The sequence below is a fragment of the Cylas formicarius genome, unplaced genomic scaffold, assembly GCF_029955315.1.
Source record: "Cylas formicarius isolate icCylForm1 unplaced genomic scaffold, icCylForm1.1 PGA_scaffold_10__41_contigs__length_53128322, whole genome shotgun sequence".
NCBI classification, from domain to species: Eukaryota; Metazoa; Arthropoda; class Insecta; order Coleoptera; family Brentidae; genus Cylas; species Cylas formicarius.
The window spans coordinates 38,844,965-38,866,741 of NW_026844214.1; the positions used below are offsets into that span (position 1 = coordinate 38,844,965).

General features: G+C 33.5%; 2 protein-coding genes across 5 annotated transcripts in view; one reads left to right on the forward strand and one right to left on the reverse strand.

Moving 5' to 3' along the window:
• LOC132705955 (leucine-rich repeats and immunoglobulin-like domains protein 1) overlaps nt 1-11,382 on the forward strand; it is a 60,284-nt gene extending 48,902 nt beyond the window's left edge. The window contains exons 2-4 of the mRNA XM_060676947.1: nt 3,138-3,331; nt 5,712-6,019; nt 7,409-11,382. Of these exons, the coding sequence (XP_060532930.1) occupies nt 3,139-3,331; nt 5,712-6,019; nt 7,409-9,070 (2,163 nt within the window). The 5' untranslated portion in view covers nt 3,138 and the 3' untranslated portion in view covers nt 9,071-11,382. The remainder of the gene's footprint in view (nt 1-3,137; nt 3,332-5,711; nt 6,020-7,408) is intronic.
• Nucleotides 11,383-11,852: 470 nt separating this feature from the next.
• Nucleotides 11,853-21,454, reverse strand: LOC132701881 (lysozyme-like). Of its 4 annotated transcripts, none has more exons than XM_060670138.1 (5): nt 21,044-21,454; nt 17,439-17,527; nt 17,285-17,348; nt 16,312-16,461; nt 11,853-12,061 (listed from the first exon to the last, which is right to left on the reverse strand). In XM_060670138.1, exons 1-4 carry the CDS (start codon nt 21,180-21,182, stop codon nt 16,316-16,318), a joined length of 438 nt encoding a protein of 145 aa, XP_060526121.1. In that variant the 5' UTR covers nt 21,183-21,454; the 3' UTR covers nt 11,853-12,061; nt 16,312-16,315. The 4 variants fall into 4 exon arrangements, with proteins under 4 accessions (XP_060526121.1, XP_060526149.1, XP_060526139.1 ...); XM_060670146.1 differs by lacking the exon at nt 11,853-12,061 and adding an exon at nt 14,975-15,112 and having other exon boundaries at nt 21,044-21,452; XM_060670166.1 differs by lacking the exon at nt 16,312-16,461.
• Nucleotides 21,455-21,777: the final 323 nt, after the last annotated feature.

Sequence of the window (21,777 nt, forward strand, 5' to 3'; positions counted from 1 at the left end):
ATATATATATATATATATATATATATATATATATATATATATATATATATATATATATATATATATATATATATATATATATATATATATATATATATGAATATAGTAAAAATTTTATGCTGAAAAAAGGATCCAGAAAATATTATAAATTATTATCATTATGATCCTCGTGGTAAAAACATTGTGAATAAGCGTATGTTTAAGATGAATGAATTAAATACAAAATACAATTGAAAATTTTCTCTTCTTGTATGAATAAAAGGAACAATACCGAAGTAGTAATTTTTATGTCAAATAGAAAGAAAATAAAATAGTCAGGTTATCTATAGAATGTGCCCATTAAATAATTTTTGTATTTTAAGTGAAACTTTTTTGGGTTTTTGGGTTTGGTGTGAGTACCTGTCATAAAAATAAATTTTGTATTTTGTGTGGAACTTTTTTGGGTTTCTGGGTTTGTTGTGAGTACCTGTCATCAATAATTACAAAGATATGAGGCAATTTTTGGTTAGGTGTATCTGGGTCATACATATAGCTCAGCTGTCATTGTCAAGACAATCTTTAGTTTCCAACTTAAGTTTTAATAGTATATTATGCAACAAGTGCTGTAAACGGCATTTGACTCACGAGTTTGTTACAAAGTGATTCAAAAAGTTTACCGAACGCGTTGCATACTATACTTTTTCTACTACCGTTAGTTTTTGTAAAACAACACGAATACATTCACTGACATGACCGTCAGAAATGACAAACGTCAAAATTCAAAGCGTGCGAAATATCCCCGAAAACATCCGATCCGAAGTGGCTCGGATTCATGGGAAAGGAAACTGGCGTGTTAAAGCGACGCTTCCCGCACGCTAGATCAGTGGGTAATTAGGTATTTTACAGACGGGAGTAGAAAAAATTGTTTAGTAATTTAAAACGACAACCCAGAAAAACTTTACCTTAAAATAGTCTAATCTAATTAATTTCTAAAAAAATAATCCTGAAAGGTGCAATCCAACGGCTATATGAATTAACAAAAAAATTGACTACGTCATTAGATTTTACTAAAAAAAGAGAACTACTGTCTTATCCTATGCAGGAATTTCTATGATCAAAAAGCCACAACAATTTTCAAAATGAGTAAAAATTAAAACATCTCCCTGTATCCCGGTTGGTAGTGAAAATCCAATAAGTATTTATACGTTTATAAGTTTTTTCTACTCCCGCCTATAAAATATCTAATTACACACCAATCTAGCGTGTGAGAAGCGTCACTTTACTACGTCATGTCGTCATGATTTTACCGCACAGGTTTGGGAGTAATCGGATATTTTCAGAGATATTTCCCACGCCTTGAATTTTGACGTTTGTCAATTCTGACGGTCATGTCAGTGAATGTATAAGTGTAGTATGTAATGTAAAAATATAGTATGCAACACGTTCGGTAAACTTTTTAAGTCACTCCTTTATCAAACAATCGCTCCGCTGTGCTCCGCTCGCGTCAAATAAACTCGTGAGTCAAATGCCGTTTACCGCACTTGTTGCATAATATATTATTTCCTATTTAAACTCATCTAATTACAAATACCCTTTACTATACAGCCCATCTGAAATTCACGTCCATTATGCGCTATCTTTTAAACCATCGGAGATAAACATTTTTAACTTGGATATTGTTTTAATGGCGCTCATTTGGAAATCACCCAGCAATTTTGGAATTGCTGGGTGATTTCAAGATTAATGCAATTTTTGAGGGTAGCCTGTGGGTCGATAGTCTCTAAAAAGATAAAAACTGCTACAATTGCTATTTTTTGGTCTAACAAATAGCATTTAAAAAAAGTGCGTATGCAGTGGGTAATGCGATATACTAAAAAACTTTTTTGCTTGCGAACCAACGTTACAAATGTTAATGGTTATCATAACTTATTAGGATACCCCACAGGGGCAAACAATTTAGGATGCACTGTGTCTTGGAAATTAAAAAGGATATTTGGACAAAGATTTCTAAAAAAACTAAGTCGACAAACAGTAAGGGCAAAATGGGAACATGTGTCTAGTTATTTTAATGTAATACAAGTATTCCTAGTTGTAATGCGATTCATCGATTTCGTCCAATAAATCTTAAATAATCCGCAGTGAAAATTTACAGTCTCATAAAGATTAAAATCTCCCTCGACAAGCAAAAAGACGGCTTTAATTTTGCCAACATTTATGGCTATACCAACTTTGATTCAGCGTACAGCGTTCTTGTTACCGGCGAAGTCACATTTTCAATTGTGCCCTAATAAGGCATAAGGTGAGTTCCTTTATGCAACCATTCGGGTTTATTGATGCTTTTGTTTTAAGAAGCTGCCGTAGCCATACAGTAAATTAACGAAACTTTAAAGCGGCATCGAATTTTTGCTTATCTCTTTTTTTACAATTTAATTTTTTATTTCTCCTTTTCGAGAAAAAGCATTTCCTTTTTAAAATTGTCAACGAAATATTGGTAAAAATTAGTTTTTATTAGAAATTAGAATTAGGTATCTGGTTAGGTAGTATGGTAAAAATTGATAAGAAATGCTTCATATATGTTTTTTGCTGAACGCCGCTAGGACTTATTGGTTAAAAACATAATGAATACTGATAATACAAGAACTTATGAGGCAACTACGACAGTCTATTCGACATCTTCGTTTTTAACGAATGACCTTCAGGCATTAACCAGAGAACATGGCCGCTGATAGATCGACAAAAGATCTCCAAATCCTATTAAATCTTCAGGCAAAAAGAATTAAGTGTGTGGATATCGCAGTTTACATAGAAAATCATTACCTTCTCTACGAAAATAACAATGCTCTGTGCGGGTCATCAATTTTTGCCGTCCTGAGGCCACAGTTTTATCTAATAGCTATTTGGTTGAACATGAGAGTTTAAATGATCTCAATATTTTTTTTGTTATTTAGACACGGCATTTATATATCTAGTATGCGGTTGAAATGACCTCGTATTTATTTCGTTTTTGTCAAAACCTATCTGAAGCACATCCGTGCCCATTACTTTAATGATACGAAATCTATTGATATAAGTTATTAAACAGATATGTTGGATTGCGGATATGATCTAAGTCTTAGATTCGCAGAGATAAAGTTATTTATAATTTTCTTACATTTCAGAATGTGGTGGCTAGTATTCGCCCTCGTTTGGTGGAGCGGTACTTCGGCGATACCATCTCCTGGTCCTCAAACGCCACCGCCTTCTGAGGAATGGAAATGCCCCGAAATTTCTGAACAGCCGATCGTCGAATGCAGCTGCGATATGCCACATACGCTTAGATGTACCGGAGACAAATCCGCATTCCAAATTATAGGTTGGTTTGCCCGATTATTCACAATATAAGTAAAAATAATTTGCACACAAAAAAATTAAGTAGCATTCGACAAATTTGAGAGAAGTGTATGCAAAAGTTATATAACAAGGAGTTTTGGTCTTTTTTTATAAGCTATCAAATGCAGCGGACAAACTATAGGAGGAGGTATTTTAAAATGCGACGTTTTCAAAAATTTTGCGCGTCAAATAGGAAATTTTTTTAAAGATAAGTGACCCCAAAGATGTATCGAACATGGATACCGTGTGCAGTGTGTTCCATTTTTTATGATTTTACGGCGTGTCTCCCTCATTACGTTACCAAAGTCGACTTTTTCATGAAACGAATGGAAACACGGAAATGTCATATGCAGGGTGATAGTTATCGAAAAGGTGAAAACTGCTCTGGACTAGGTTTTTACGTAGGACTCAGTGACGTGTTTTCTTCTGGCACTCACCAATTTTGATATATAAAATCAACTTATTTTTTTTTTGTTTTTAAATAACTGAAGTGAAAGAGTACAAACGTACTATATATTATAAGGGGTTATTAGCATTGAGTGTCCTATTAGAATGGAGACGTAAATTTATTTTATTTTTCAAGTTTCTCGTGTGCCATGATCTAACTTTTTAAAATACTTACGTACCTGCAGCCGAATTAGCTACGAAGACGAACAGCTAAGTCTTGATGGGAGTGTAATAGAATGTGCCAGGCAATTTAAATGTTTGGGAAGTAGGATAACAGACCCAGAAGATGGAATAGGATGTCGGGTCCAAATGCCAAAACCAACTTCTCAACACTTTTGTGCGACGATAACCTGAACCTTGAAATGTGCCAGCATATGGTGATGTGTTTTATTTGGTCAGTTTTTCTGTATGGGGGGACCTTAAAGGTCAGCTTAATAAATCGGCTAGAAGCATTTGAAATATCGATTTATCGCAGAGTGCTTCCTCCCTGTTTCGTAAAAAAGTACCATCTTCTCCAGTTAATCATGAAAGGAATAGTAGAAGGCAAGCGCTGTTTTGGCCGAAGGCGAATCTCTTGGCTCAGAAACAACAGAGAATAGACGCGCATTCAAGGGGCTGCAGTTATGTTCAGGGTTGCAGAAGATTGAGACGTACGGGCGACTGGGCATGGCACCTGAAGAAGCAGATCGGCAGCGTTGCCAATTCACCTTTAAACAGACGACAATATTGAAAATTCAAATTGTATGTTATATTAATATGTTGTTATATTAATATATTGCATTTATAATAGTGCGTTTTCTGGGTTTCCACAAAATTCTAAGTAACTTTTGTTAACATTTCCCTACCTTATTTCTTTCCCTTACTTCGGATTTCTTTTTTACAAAAAAGCAACCTTATCTTTTTGTGCTAACTATAAAAAGTCTTTTTTTATTCAATTCCACATATTTGAAGTTGAATAATTTTTCTACAAAATCTCCATAGATAATTTCTATACTCATTACGTCTACGTTACGTTTCTTAGATTCGAGTGAATAATAGTTTTTGCTCATTTTAAAAATCCAGTTAAGAAAGATTTCTATCAAAAGCTATTGGCTAGAAAACTATTTGACATCGACAAGTAGTTTTAAATAAAGTAAGAAAAATCAACCCTAAAAAATCATGAACAATTTTTATTGATTCAAATCTAAGAAACGGCGATATCTATTAGGGACAGGTATGGAGATTTTGTAAAGTATTGAACTTATAAACAGTTATGTCGAATATGTACGGTTTCATAAAAAAAAAATAGTTTTTATTGTTATTAATTTTTTTCAGAAATGTAAATCTTTGAGACTCCCTCTATGACTTACCATCAAAATCACCTATTGGTTGAAGTAAATCTATTAGGGAACCCTTGCAAAATTTTGAAATAGCTAACTTACGCAAAAAAATATTAAATTTTAATAAATTGATGGTTTCTCTGCAAATATATTTTTTCCGAAGTAAGGAAAAGAGATACTCATAGTAACATGACAACAAAGGTTACTTAGACTTTCGACTGAAACGGCGAATATAATATAATATACTAATATGCATACATGGTGTCAACTCACTGGGAAAATGTTTTTGTGGCCCAGAAGAACAGATATTGAAATCCATAACACACTTTGTTGGATTTTTTATCTTTAACCATTTTTGAACCTTTTTGTGGCAATTCCTACATAAATTGTAAATTTGTCTTATTCAAATAAACTGAACTGAATTGTAATGTTCCATTTGAATTTCCAAACTTGTTTGCTTCGAGTTGAACTGGCTGCAGGTGCGTAAATATCTTAGAAAGATCATGGCGCGCTATGGCCATTACTTGAAAAAAACCTATTTAGTTCTCCAAAGCGTGAATCACCCTTTCTATTAAATTGATTATTTTCGCGTTACAGCGAGGACTTTGCGGTCTCTTCAATCTGCGTCGGTATCTCTCTTGGACTGTACCGTACAAAACGTTTCGGCGATTTCCGGTCCGTTACTCGAAGATATCTCGTTACACGGGCTGGTTATCTCGTCCGGGGAAATCAGAGAAGTGAATCCGCACGCGTTCCAAGGTTTGGCATCGCCTTTACAGGCTTTGGGACTTCCGAATAATCAGCTTACGGCGGTACCGACTCAAGCACTTAAGTACCTTCCGGAACTTGACAGATTAGATTTATCGGGAAACAAAATGAAAACGATCGACGGTGCTTCCTTTAAGGTTTGTACAAAAAATGCTATATTTTTGAGTAATACGGTCTGCTATGGAATACGTAAACAGGAATGCATTTCTCTGCTTGTCTATATTCGTCATAAGCCATGATGATTCAGTATGTAAAATTTATGCCAACCATGTAGCTATAGGCAATCGCTATTTCTGATAATACGGAAACTTATGAAGCAACTATGTAAACATTTTTGAGAAGGTCCATTCATCGTGGGCATTTCTAACCTCAACGGGGGGCCAAATGTAAAGACATGCGCGAAAGATCATTCCCATCTTTACGAAATAATCGTAGCCACCTGAGGCGTAAACATTTTTGCCGTGCTATATTATTTAATGGCTATATGGTGCCAACCAAAGGGATTATATCCAAAGGAGACACGATCTGTGGAAATATTATTGACTTGTCGGGTCTTTGATGGTAACTCTCAATAATTATTAGCAGTTTTGTCTCAGCAATGCCAATATTTAATCTTAATAATTTTATTGTTACTTAAAAAAAAAGTAACGTTAATACTTTTTAATTTTTTTTAAAAGTTATTCTATTAAAATAAACGCAAAGCATTACCCCGATTTCGAAAAATAACAGGAAATATTTCAATCAGTTTAATTTGTTTTAAATTAATTTTAAAATAATAACTATTTTATTAATTGATTAGATGTACATTTTTGATCACAATTTTTTTTACTGAAATGATCAAAAATATTATGTCCAGTCAGAATTACATTTTCGAAAATTGTTTGCCGTTTTCTTATATACGCCATATTAGATTTTCGTAGCATTAAGCAGGCGAAAAATATCATTTCTTTGTTGTATCGTATCTTATATTAAAAAATATATAATAAAATATAAAATTCGTGCACCCTTTATATCACCCACTCCTTACAGCGACTGTTAGATACGGAGTTTTCATGCCCTAACCCGGGACATCGTTTAATCTTGTAAATAACAAACTGTTGAATTATTTAACACTCTTTGAATAAAACAGAGATGCTGTTTCAGCCTCAGTTTTATTTTGTATCGTCCCTATCTCGACAATAATGCAATTTTCTATAATATATTAACAGTAACGTACGAGTATAGTGATTTGATGTAGGGTGTTCGCTGCTAAAGACCTTCTATTTATTAAAGTCTTTGTTAAAATATTTCTATTTTCTGGCCCAAAAGCAGTGATCAACTTGCTTGGCTACTGTATTATTACATTTTTTAATTCTTTTGGAAATTTTAGACTTTAGATTTAAGTCTGATCATTTCTGTTGAAAAATAGGAATGAAAGTTATATTTAAAAACTTGACGAAATTTTCTTTTGAAATGTTGAATTTTCTATTGAAATTATAGTAGCTTGAAGGACTTCCCAGTGAGACGCCTTGTATTTTTGATTTCAGGGCTTGCGAAACTTGTCATTCATCGATTTGAGCAATAATCTTCTGACGAAAATTTCGCCCAACACATTCGACGACGAACTCGAACTGAAAATACTACGACTGCGAGGCAATCGGCTAGGTCTATTGGTCATTAATAAACTGAACCCATTACCAACGGTGGATGAACTCGATCTTTCAGAAAACCTACTAATGGGTCCCCTAGGGCCAAAAACGTTTCCCAAGATGGATTCGTTGAAGGACCTTCAGTTGTCTTACAATTCCCTCAGCAGTATCAAGATGGGGGCTCTTCAGGGTCTGCCGAACCTGACTTCGCTTCGCCTTCAGCATAATTTGATCGACGTGATTGAAGATCACGCGTTTATCCATCTATCGTCCGTGGTGGAACTAGACTTGGCTCACAATCGCATTGTAGCAGTATCCGGTGCTTCTTTGGCCCATCTAAGTCGCCTTACCGATCTTGATTTAAGGCACAACTTTCTCAGGGCTCTTACGGCCGACTTAATCCACCCGTTAAAATCTTTAAAGATACTAAAACTAGACGAAAACGATATTTCAATTATAGCCAGCGATGCGATGAAATCTACTACGATTTTTAAGCACTTTACTCTTTCGGAAAATCCCCTAAACTGTGATTGTAGTCTTATAGAATTCAGCACTTGGCTAAACAATTCGAGTCTGACAAGGGATGACAAGTCCACCGCAGTTTGTGCAACTCCGCCGTCCTTGGAAAACGGATTGTTGACCGATATTCCCAACGAGCACCTTGTGTGTGGTGAAGACGAACAAGAAACCCTTATGGCACCTCTGTCGACATCGCCTAGAGCAAAAATTTCCCTTCAAGAGTTTCTTTACGACGGCAACGACGTAAAACTTATTTGGAGCGTAGACGAGACAACGTTGCCTTACAGTTGTGACGCCATATTCGTGTACGAAGAAATCGGTTTAAACGAAGTACTACTCGAGTCCAATTCGATCAAGTGTAACTCGTCGGAACTGGAAGATCCGAAACGTTTAGAAGTTACGGTACCGGCTAGTCTGCAGCTCCAAAACAATCACAAGTACCGTTACTGTGTGGTTTTATTCGCGTCCGGAAACACTGACGATATATCCATAGTACCCGGATGTTCCGACATGATTTCGTTGATACAGAACGCTCAGTACCAGCAGAATTACGTGGGGCAAGCGACCAAGATTGCGTCGATCGAGGCAAATTTATCTAGTCAAGGGAGTTTGTCAATGGACGTTGTTCTTTATCCTCAAATAAAAGACTGCGACTTAAACGTTGCCATCTTGGAACAAAATACGTTGCTTTCGCAGAGAAAGATAACCTGCCAGGAGCCAAGGTACACGTTTGTAGGACTCGAACGAGGTCCTTATCGAGTATGCGCCAACGTGCTGCAGCCAGGACCGGCGCTTGATTTTGTTAAACCCAGATGCGTGACTGTCTTTAAAGAGCAAGTGCGCAGGTTCTCCGGTTTGGACGTAGCGTTTGTGTCAATATTTTTAGTTTTGTGCGTGTTGGTAATCGGACTGATCTGGGGAGTGCGAAGAATTCTTTTGAAACCGAAAATCCAAACTCACCAGTGTTTTCTGCCGCCGGAATGCGACGATCAAATTCAGCATAATCGGTATGTGAAGTTGCAGGCGACCACGAAGTTATAAGTGTTGAAAGGATTGAGTTACTCAGTGCCATAATAGCAGTCGCGAGTGACGTTGTATTAACGATTTAAATGACTTTTTTTGGATTTTTTGTGTCGTTGTGATCGCAATTTTTGTACCATTCAAAATGCCAGGTAGTCGGGGCCTGGAGTCTGATGATTAGAAAATAATTTTTGCTCTGAAAAGTGTCGTTATTTTTGCTACTCTTAATATTCTAGTCATCTTGCTACTAGGTAAATTGAATATAGATGCTTTATCTATATTACAACAAATTTTGTTGCGATCGCCACATCAAAACACTTCCCAGGATTCCATTAGTATTCCATTACATAGTAATGTGAAATATATACACGCCTGGAAGAACCATTCGACTCTGGCTAAAAAATTCATAACTTCCGCTAGTTTGTAAATTTTACCTTATTCACTTGCCTCTATATTCAATTTATATGGTTCCAATAGTTCTTTCCACCTAACCTTGTTTTCAATTGCCGACTCAAGCAAACGCAAATTTTACTAGTAACATTGAAAGCCATTTTTTAATAACCGCCAATTTTTACATACACTGATACACTTTAAATTGAATATGCCCCATTAATGATAGCCAACCTTCTGATTAAGTTGAAAAACAAAAATAGTTACAATTAATGAAACTTTAAAAAGTGTAAAATAAATGATTGAGCTTATATGTTCTTTCACTTTTATACGGAATGGTTGGTTACAAATCTTCTGGATTCCTTCCGAACCGAAGTTGTTGATGTTTCACCAATCATCCTGCCGACTTCTTCACAGCTTAACTGAAATTGGCTCGCATTCTACTCTGTACCTGCTAATATACAGTTTGAGGGGGGCGGAGCTAAAAGAGGGACATGAACATTGTCTCGAATGGCTCCCATATTGGTAAAAGGTAAGGAACTGATTCTGGGTTAAGATTGTTTGGTTGTTTAGAGATTTCTATTGATTCCTGGACTTATCTTTGGCAGAAGGATTGAATAGTTTTGTCGAATAAGATTTGATGTCTGCTTTCATGATTGTGTTGCACAACTGCCGATGAGCTTACTTGTCGTCGTGTTGTCGTAAGGCTCTTTCATGTGCTTTTACCCTAGTTAATATTTTTCGTTCTGTTTGTTGAAATAGCAGCAGTTTACAGCATTGTTGAGGTTACAGAATGCGAGCCCGTTGCAGTTAACCTCTGAAGAAACCAACAGGATGCTTGGTGAAACGTCAGCTAGTTCGAATTTTCAACATCCGACGCAGGACAAATCCAGAAATTTTGTAAATTATTCTTTTGTAAATTTCTTTCTAAAAAAACATTTGCAAGAACAAGAGTTATGGGGGATAAAGTTAACCCTTCTGAACATACAGAAATACCTGTCTAATTATCTTTTTAGTTTTGCAAAGAGCGAACTTGTTTCAAGGTGTAGTAAATATATTTTCAATAAATTCAAAACTATATTTTGGTGTGGTGAAAACAAACAAGCTATAAAATCTACTTTTTTTCTGTTTGTTTCTTCAAACAGTAATATTTTGGTCTCAATCAAACAAAAGCCCGAATCACTTTCGAAAATGTTGTTAGTTTTATCACAGTTCAGAAACTCAACGCATGTCACTCTCATTACCCAGAGTTCAGCTTTCTGAAATAAACATATTTTTCTTTGAAACATTCAAATTTTTGAAACTAGCGATCCTAGTTTGCGATAAATAGAAATGGCATTAAAAATTGTCGATTAATTTTGTACCAATGCCAATTGAAATTATTGCCAATTTTCTGACTTTGTAGCAATTTGTATACATTTATTGCTTTATGATTTTATTGTACATGTTATGTTCGTTTGGGTTACTTGCGTACCTTGGTCGCCCATAAGCGAAAGCGAACATAACTAATTCAATAATTAATCAATCACTTGTAATATCGGAATAATCGGAAATTGTTTACTGTGAAGAAAAATGTACCTAATTGGAAAAGCAAATGTCGTCGACCATAAAGAGGGTTTGTCTATCTTTGTAAATATGTATGCGTCGTAAACTAATATGTAACACTAATATACGGAGTAACTCTAATATCGTTCTTGTAGATCGTGTTCTTCATGCTTTAATTTCCAAAGTAATTTTAGTTTTGTAAATACATCAAATTCGCTCTTGTCGTATGCTTTAAAATCAATATGTATTTTTTACTTTTAAGTTATTAACTGAACTGATTAACTTTTAGTTTGTATATTGTAGATATGTTAGAGTGTCACTAACGCTTGTTTTATATTTTGTTAAAAATTGTTGTTTTTTTATTGTGCCGCCTCGGAAATAAAAAAAAGTTCTTGCCATTTGGTTTTGCTTTTATTACTACAATTTTGCTAGATCGATTGCGATCACTTTTTAAACGCTAGTTATTACAGAAACAATGAGCCTTTTATAATCTCAAAATTTCGAAATTCGTAATAGGAAACAGTAGTAGAAACACGAAATGAAAAATATCTGTAAATTAAGTCGTGGTAGAAACTTCGAAAACTATTAGAAGAACCAGTTTTGTTTCCTCTTTTATTATCATACTTTTGCTCATGAGACGAAGAGATAAAATAAATAAGTTTTAAATAATTTTCTTAAATTTCCAAAATTTAACAACATGGTTTTCGAAGTAAATTTATATTTTTGATTCCAAGCACTCCGCTTGACTTCTAAGAACAATGACAAATTATTGTAGATATTGCAAAGTTGTCGCTTACTCATTGTTTAACTTTCCAAGTTTATAATTCTTTTCTCTCTTTCTTTTTTGGGTTCATAGACAAAAGATGCCTTCTATAAACAAAAACAATTTAATGTGGTATCTACTAAAGTATTGTACATCATTCACCCTATGCGAGGAATACAAACGCTAGCAATGTGCGACGGATATGCTCCGCCGATAACAACTACGGACCCATCCCTCCCATGCACGGAAGCCAAGTTCGCTTTGGACCATCTTCGCACAGATTGAATCGTCCCCAATATCTTCATCCAATAAATCTGTTGAATGAAAAAAGTGTCTATTATTGCTTTGCTATAATGCTTTGTATAATTTTGATATTTTATTTATGCCACCGATAAGTAACAATATCGTGGTTTTTCAAATTCGCATTCTGATCACACACTGTATGTGACAATAAGGTAAGTGTTTGTAACACGCTTTACCCCCAGAAAGTAATTACGACCTTCTTACCTGTTGTTGCTGGATAAACCCAAAAACCAATAATTTCTTCATAGGCAAGGAACAAGATAAGGGCGAATCATGTAGACCACGTGTCAGCTTACATCAGTGGCAGCGTTTTACCGAATATATCACTAATTTTTATGTCGCTTCGAAATCGCATCATTAGATGCGAAACAGTTGTGAAAAATGTGTATTAGTGTTTAATTAACAGAGGATTCATGAAACAAGAAGCTTTAAAAGAAACTTGCATACTTGTAAAAACACCAATATCCTCGATAAATGATATTGTTAACAGTGAATCATTGAATGAAAGAAAATAACGTAGTGATTCTCGATATTAATCCCGGAGAATAGTGATAAAGATCTGATCAGAAGGAAAATATTATCTTTATCAAAACCAGATTATTCTTTGGATAAACCAATATAGTTATTAGAAGTGCCAGCATTGAGATATTTGTAAAATAGAATTTAAACACCGCAAAATAGACAAAAAAACTCAACCTAGCACAACCGAATAATGCATAAAACAAAGAACAAAAAAGGCATTTTTGGAACTGTTAAACTCAGATACCATTAGAAATCAATGTGATAGTTTAGCTGAACAGATAGGGAATTGTGTTTTATGTTTTCTTCTATATCGTTGTATATTCCACCTCATTATCGGCACCAATTAAAATCGAATGCGAGAGCAGAAAATGTTAGTCCCGGTGTAATAAACTTAATTAAAATATTATATAATTAATAACATAACATGATGAGGGCTGAAAAATACGGTATACACACATTTTAAAACTTGTATACAAAATAACATAGACCCCATTTTAATTAATCTTTATGATTACTTAATCAGTGGAACGGGATTAGATTTTCAATAAAAACGTACTTATTTAGATAATTGATAATTTGATAATTTATATATAATGTGGTCTGATCGTATACTAATGTGACTTTATTATACCGGAATGACATGACATTTAATCTTTATATTTTTAAATCACCTTAAAAGTTTATCCCTGTGTTTTATTTATTATTTAAATAATTGCCGTCACAATACCATAGATATACTTCAAATACACTGTATAGTGTAAATACAAAATATGCACTGCTATGAAACGATAAATATTAGAAAATATGCAAATCAGAAATCATAATAGAAAATGCAAGAACCATCATACAATGTCACCACCTTTAATTTCCTTTGTTAGGAAAATCACAAAAACAAATTAATTTCCGATGTCACATAAGTGTCATCTTTTATTTCGTTCAAAAATATGCGGTTTAGGGTAATGGAAGCATTCCTCGCAAAATTGGCGTTTATTAAATTTATTTTTATTCATATTTAATACATTCCACCCATATTGTTAAACGCATCATCATAACCACCATTTTTCAAATGAAGAAACTTAAGTTATATGCTGAATCCAGACCGGCTAAATGGTTTTTAAAATTGTCGTATATTGCTTATCGGCCAACAAGCGGCCGCCGATGATGTCCTTAATAAATTAACTCTTTAAATTTTTGAAACAAATATTATTGAAATATATGTCTACGTATTTAATAACCAAAATAAATTTCTCTTAATTAGTCCTGTCCATTTGTCTAAAGACCTTGGTAGAAATTGTGTTTTCCAATATTCCAATATTTTTTTAAAACCAAATGAAATGTCTACGTAGGTAGTTTTATAACTTCTAATATAGTATATTTTAATACCTAACTTGCTTAAAACATCCTTAGCGAATAATTTTTACTTTAAAATCATCTGAAAAACAATTATAATTTTCGTAGAGCTTGTGTTTTTACGAGTTTTGGTTAGTTTTGCTACTGTTTGGCTTTCGAATATTAAATCCAAAATGAATAAAACATGTTTTTTTTTTCAGTAGACACCTCTTAAGATTTATGACGTGCATCGTAATCATCAAATTGACCACGCAAAATATTTATTGTCATGCACACCTTCCCACTTCATATTTCTAGTCCTCCATGATGGTTCCAAACTGCTTGGAATTAAATGTTGAACGGTCATCAAAACTTTTTTATTATCGACTTCCTAAAAACGTTCCATTGATAATGATGATGAATGATAATGATTAAGAAAATTTTGGAAATAAATTTACCGGGAAACGGTCTATTTCATAAAACAATAGTAGAAAACAATTTTCATATCGAAAATTCCCCCAAAATGACATTTACCACAATCGTCTGCTTTTGAGCTTTTTAAGTTTTTATACGTCAATAGCTGATTCGTGAAACTTCACGTAAAGTGAGTATCCATTACCGAATTCTGTTTATTCCAGGGTGGTCAAAATAATCATAGACAGACAGCGCATACCTATGTTTTTATATTTTCACCTTTTAATTTATATTACTTTTGTAATTACGAATTGAAAGTGCTTCAAATGCCCATATTTGACAAATAATTTTTTGAGAAAACCGCACTGAAAAAATTATTTTTTATTATCTGTTTCTCTCGCTCTGTCTCTCTCTCTCTCTCTCTCTCTCTCTCTCTCTCTTTCTCTCTTTCTCTGTCTCTCCCTCTGTAGGATTTACAATTTAAAGAAGCCATACTTTACTTATTTATAATACTTTATTTGCATCATAGTATCGCATAACATTAGCACGGTTCTTTACATACCTAACTTTAGTTAAGTACACTAGCATGTGATTAAGGTAGGTATAGAAATATGGTTATAGGTATAAACAAGAGCGACAACATAATTTATATTTATTTTATAAATTTGGGCAATTGGGAAATGGTATGTTTCTCCCGTAGCAGTTTCTAACCCAGCCTTCCCAAAAGCGAAAACCCATTTCCTTGTAGATCTGTTTGGCACACAATGAGTCTAAGCAAATATCGTCGTCAATTAAATCTGTGGATATGAAAACAATAAGCACATATTTGAAATTACTTAAGATCAGAAGAAAAATGTGATTGGAATATTTAATTTTAAATTCACAGAGAATAATACATATAGCAAATTAATGATTGAAGAGACTGACTCCTTAGCTAGCCTACTAATTTTGCTGGTTTTATTGCATAAGCGATACACGTACTTATTTTGTCGTTAGTATACAAGTAACAAAAAAATTGTACTAAAACGTTGATCTACCTATCTGAAACTAATTTATAGAATCCCAGCATGTAGAATTAGTCACAATCAGCTGTACAAACTCCTCTATTTCAATTCATAGTCAGTCAAAGCTTTTTTTTGTTTCGTCTTCAATGCAAACATGGCGATTTTAGCTTGCGTTTGTTATGGAAAACCAACTATTACCCAAAAAATTACTGCCGGTAATAACAACCATATTTTCAATGTAACAACGCACACGGCAATTTCATTATTTTGCATAAAAATTCATATTGGCTCGGTTTTGTTGGCAGGAAGTAATTCCAAGGCCAAAATTTTCGATAATAATTCGGCATTATTAGTTAGTGACAGAGTTACTCAAAGAACTTAGATTTGGGGAATTGGACGAAAAAAAGGCAAAGAGAATTTTAAAAATTACAATTAATTATGCAATTAGTTAATAATTTTTGTATAAATATTTAACCTATTTCAGGTGGGTGGGTTCGCTGTAAATACCGTAAAACTGATGTACCATGCCTATAATATTCTAGTATAGTAGGAAATGATCTTCAGCCTATGTCCTTAATTTTTACACATTAACTTTTGGACATTTTTTTTCTAACCAGCGATCTCCACACACTTTTACACTAGTTTTTTCGGGGAAAATTTAATTAGATTTGGATATATTGAGGCCATGTTGATTGCTGAACGCCGCAAATTTCACGAAATTTATATTGGTTTAGCAATATAATTTGCTAAATTTAATTTGACAAATTTTAAGAGAATTTGAAGAGTATTGTGGTACTAAGAAACTTAGATTTTTTACGTTATTATGCTATTATCAACTGAGGAAGACCTTCAAGCTATCGCATTACTAACAACTAGACGATGAGAAACAATCAACAAATAACTACCACACATAAGCGTGCAACATCAAAAGCAAGACTTCAATATCCACCAACTTTTTGTTTTTTGTGCAACATTCGAAATCGCATATGCACCTGTCTAAGATGACAAATTAGGACAGGAAGGTAGTGGCAGCTTCCGGCCGTAGCAGCTTCTCATCCAACCCTCCCATGTTCGAAAGCCTAATTCTTGCTGAATTATTTTCGCGCAAACAGAATCGTCTGAGATGTCGTCGGTGAGTAAATCTGTTGAAAATTATCCGATTCGAGGTTTTTCGCATTTACAATATTTTCTAAAACACGATATTGATTTTGGGCTGATAAATTAAGCCACATTCTAAAACCCATTCCACGCTATAGCTGTGAGAGTTAAACTTATGTTAGCTGCCGATTCCTAGCATTACAGTTTCAAAGCAAATTACCTTTGGATACTAAGTCGCTGGAAGTAGTTTTTTATTCCACATATCGAAAGTTGTGTGTGTATAACACATTTATGCGATAATTAATTTATGACCATTCGTTCCTAGTATGAGCGTCAAATCATGTGAAAAATATGTAACTTAATCTAAGGTCAAATGGTAGTCAAGTTTAAGGTCATTAGGGTTAACTAAGCAATTCCTACAGGATGTTCCTATCAGTCAATAGTAGAACGAATTTACTGTTTTTTTACTATTTTTCGAAAATATACAGTACATATCCGTTATGATTAAAATAATTTGATTTGGGTGTTTTACCATCTACCGTAACAAATATTTAAAAGCAAAAAAATATAAAAATCGTTTTTTTATTTTGAATTTCAAACAAGATAAGCTAAAATTAGAATAGAAAAAATATTAAAATTTAGTGAAAGCAACATAGCAATATTAAATGTTTCAATTAAAGCAGACCTAAAAATTTTATAAAAAATGTACATTCTCTAAAAAATCTTTTTCAAGTTCTACAGATTAAAATTTTAATTTAAAATTAAAATCATTCAAAATTATGCTCTATTCTCGTCCTATCATAAAACCGTGCAAATTCGATACAAATTTTTAAATACCAGTGAGGATATAAATTAATTTTGTATTACCTTCGCATTTTATATTACATTTTCCTCCTTTTGAACCAAATTTGCACCAGTCTTTGCTGTTGATCTGAAAAAAAAACTTATTTCGTATTCGTAGTTTACTTTACTGTTTTATTGTTATTTCAGTAAAAGTGTAATGAAGATTATTTAAAATTACCTGGAATAGTCCTAAACTTTTACTTCCATTAGCTTTGACAATAACTTTGGAAGTGTTCTTTGCGCTCTCACTTTCGATGAGACAAACCCCTGTAATAATGACAAAATAATGTTTATTTATTTCATTATTAAAACTAATAGCATGTACTACTCCAGTATTTCCAGTATACTAATTACTAAAATACTAAATTCTGGTAAGCGGTGGATAAAATTTCTTTGCGTGACTAAGCAATTGTAATTATAGTATTGTATATAAATTAAGATTTCGCAGAAGCCAAATTGATTAAGAACTATGTATATCAGTTATTATGAACGCGTAATATCTAATATGGCGCTAAAGGAATATTCCAAATAAATGTAATTGTAAATAAATATTACAAAATATTGTTATCAGGTATTTTTGCACCATAAATACAATCGAACGAAAAGAATATGATAAAAGTGTGCTCAATAATATTCAAAGAGTTACAAGACAGTAATAAAATATTAACAATTTAATTATCAGATGATTTATGACCAAATAGACTCATAAAACATTAAACTTTGTAGAAAGGCATTGTACAGGGCCGGGCCTACCGTATATCCCATATACAGTGTTATTCCAGCTATACGACAGGGAATATTGTAACCAAAATACAAGCTTTTCAAAAGGTTTTACTTCTGGGATGTGTAGAGTCCTATTATGCCAACTTATATTTTCATACTATACGAGTTGTTCCAAAGTTGTTAAAAATATCAAAGTTGTATTTTCTGAAATGAAGCCCCCTGTATATGATAGCACATGTTTCAATAAGGTTAACGACACGCAAACCTTAAGGTTTTTAAAAATAATTTGAATTTAGTCCCATGTAACCATGGACAATATCTTAATGAAAGGCATGCCATGCCACCTTACACATGGTTGCTAAAAATTTATGCTATACTAATAGTAACTTCAAGTGGCCACAACTTATTTTAAATGAAACAGCATATTTTTCAATTTACCAGAGAATGTACTTTTCAATTACTTATTGAATGGCGTTAGAGTGTCCGGGATTTATTTCTAGTTGCCTAAGACATTTAGAAATCGATCAAAAAAGTTCTCAATTTCTGCCGCTTTAGGTAACACCTACATACAAAATTCAATTTACTTATCAAAATCATTTCCATAAAGTTCTTATCAATGCGGCATGTTATTTTATCAATATTTGTGTTATATTTGGATTTTCTATAGCCGAACCGATGAGCATAAACTCGAAAAGTTAATCAACAAATTTTATTACATTCTCCAAAGATAAAAACTCAAATAAAAATCATATCAATACGCTTTTCTTTTGGGTAAATCTTAATTTGGACTAAACAACAAACCACATTACAACAATTATAATAAATAATGAGAGATGAGACAGAATTGATGCCTAAATAATAGTATATTATCCAACAAGTGCGGTGAGCGGCATTTGAGTCACAGTTTATTTGGCACAAGCGCAGCGCAGTGGAGCGAGTGTTTAATAAACGAGTGAGTGTACCAAACGTGTTGCATACTATACTTTTTCTACGACCGTTAGTTTTTTGATACACAAACAAATTGACAAACGTCAAAATTCAAGCTGTACAGTAATATCTCCGGAAGCATCCGATTGCTTACAAAACCGTACGGTCATATCCCGGAAATATCTGAAGGAACTCGGATCCGTGGGACAAGAAACTCACGTGGTAAAGTGACGCTTTCCGCACGTTAGATCGGTGTTATAATTAGGTATTTTACAGAAGGGAGTAAAAAGAAATATTTTCTGAAATAACTATTTCAGTCAGGAAAGTGTCCGATTACTTTATTTTTACTTTATTTTACTTCAAGTATATATATTTATTTTTTTAAGCTGGTCTCGAATAGTATATTATGCAACAAGTGCGGCAAATGGCATTTGACTCACGAGTTTATTTCACACGAGCGGAGCGAGTGTTTAATAAACGACTGACCGTAAAAGTTTACCGAACGTGTTGCATACTATACTTTTACTATGACCGTTAATTTTTGGGTACATTTTTTCAAAACAATACGATACATTCACTGACATCCGATTGCTCCCAAATCCGTGCGGTAATATCCCGGAAATGTCCGAAGGGTTTCGGATCCGAGGGACAAGAAACTCATCTGGTAAAGTGACGCTTCCCGCGCGCTAGATCGGTGTATAATTAGATATTTTACAGAAGGGAGTAGAAAAATTATATGACTTTTCCATAGACAACCGGAAACAGTAATATTCTTATTTAGAAAACACCAAATGACGCCAAAAAAATAATTTTGTGAACATCTATAGCCACCTAAAATTATTATTAGGTTAGGATATTCTATATAAATTGGGAAGTATTTTATAATTGAGGTATAAAATATGGTCTACTGTTGGACCCTACTGTATTTGAGAAATTCAAATTACCTTTCCGAAAACCTGGAAGATTTAGGTATGAAACACATTGAACATTATTGAAACACACGAGTATTTACATGTATGATATGAAAGTAAAGTAAAAGGTAACAATAATAGTACTTCATGTATATGTATATAATAGTATTATTTGCAAATCTTCTGGATTCGTCCTGCGTCGGTTGTTTATAAATCAAGCTTGCTGATGTTTCTCCAATCATCATGTTGGCTTCTTCAGAGCTTAACTGAACAAAACAATTTCAGTTAAGTTAAGCTCTGGAGAAGCCAACAGGATGATTGACAACAACCGATGCTTGAGGAATGCATGCAGAATGCAGATTTTTAAATAGTACAGTTACAGTAGTCTGTGGAAGTTTCTTTGAAAGAAAAGTACTTCACATATCCAAAAAGCAAACCTTTTCGAAAACCTTATATTTTGACCACAACATTCCGTGTCGTATGTATGTCCGGTTTTGCTAGTTGATGGGATACAAGTTTTTAACTCTCGATAGATGATAAATGTTCCTTCTTTTGTTGGTGTTTCGGGGTTATTATTAACCGCTAAAATTTGGCAATTTCTTATATTAATGGTATTAAACGACTCATTTTAAATTGAATTCCGGTCTGTTCATAGATATAAGAAAGTCACCAATTGCTTTTGAATGGAATTATAAATAAATATTGTTTAGTATCTTTCCTAACAAAACCCCAAATAATTAAATTCTAAGCAAAGTACGGACCTGTTCGGCCATATTTCATTCTTACAGCGGGTCTTTCCTTAACTCCTATCAGTTAGTCGCTTTCTTATATCTATGAACATACTTTACCTAGTGTTTTCTTTAAACAATTGTTTCAATTGCATATTTCGCATTAATTCTTAATTTTTATGATCAACTACATTTTATAATAAACATTTAATTGCTAAGTTCCTATGTTAAAAAAAAATGAACCTAATTGTAAAAGTATTTGCTAAATATTTCCATTTTTCCCGGAGGTGTTTACGTAGCGTATCGAAAACCGATTTTCATGCGCACAAATTTCAATTTACTTTGCACGTATTTTAATACTAATTTTATCTGTTACTTTATGTGTAATTTGGTAGAAGACATGTTGCAATATTTTCTGCAAAAACTACACCGTGTGTCTTAATTACATTAATCGTTTTATAGAATTCGAAGTTTATAAACTATGAAAGACTTACAATTTCCCACAAGAGTCCTGTCGAATTTATTTTGCAGCAACTCTTTCGTTAAACCGCATTTGGTAAATACCTTTGATTCGAATTCGGGCACGTAAACCGACACAAACACGAATCCCACGAAAAACCAAACTTTGCTCATGTTGTTTGTTTTATATTCGAACTTTAGGAAAAGGACGCACCGCTGCCGACGAGCCGGAACTCACCGAGCGAATTAATTAATTGATGCACGATTAATGAATTCGAATTATTAACCGCATTTAATCGGGAGATACATAAAAACGGCTTATCAATTGTTAAACACATAAATTTGCATTCTAATTTACCATTATATTCTTGTGCAAACAAAATTATATTTCCTACCACATATTTTTCTGTTTGAAAAAAATCCGCAGTACAAACCGTTTAGGTCTATGGGTACCGTGTGTACGTTAGTAGGTGGCCATTATCACGCCGATTATAAAGTACGCGTAACAATTACTTAGTGAGGACTCAAATGCTCAAAAATCAATTTTTGTGTTTTTTTAACTTACATTTTTTTGAGGAGGAGGAAGTGCTTCACGCATACCATTATCCTTTGCGGTTGTTTTACTTTTCCACCCGGAACAGTCTCTTACAAATTTTCACTTGCAACCATCAGCATTCACTCTTGGCCCTGCCTTATTGTTATTTATTGTCTTTCAAGTTCTTCTTTGGTTTATAATTTATATTACTTGAACCTTATAACTCGGCATTTT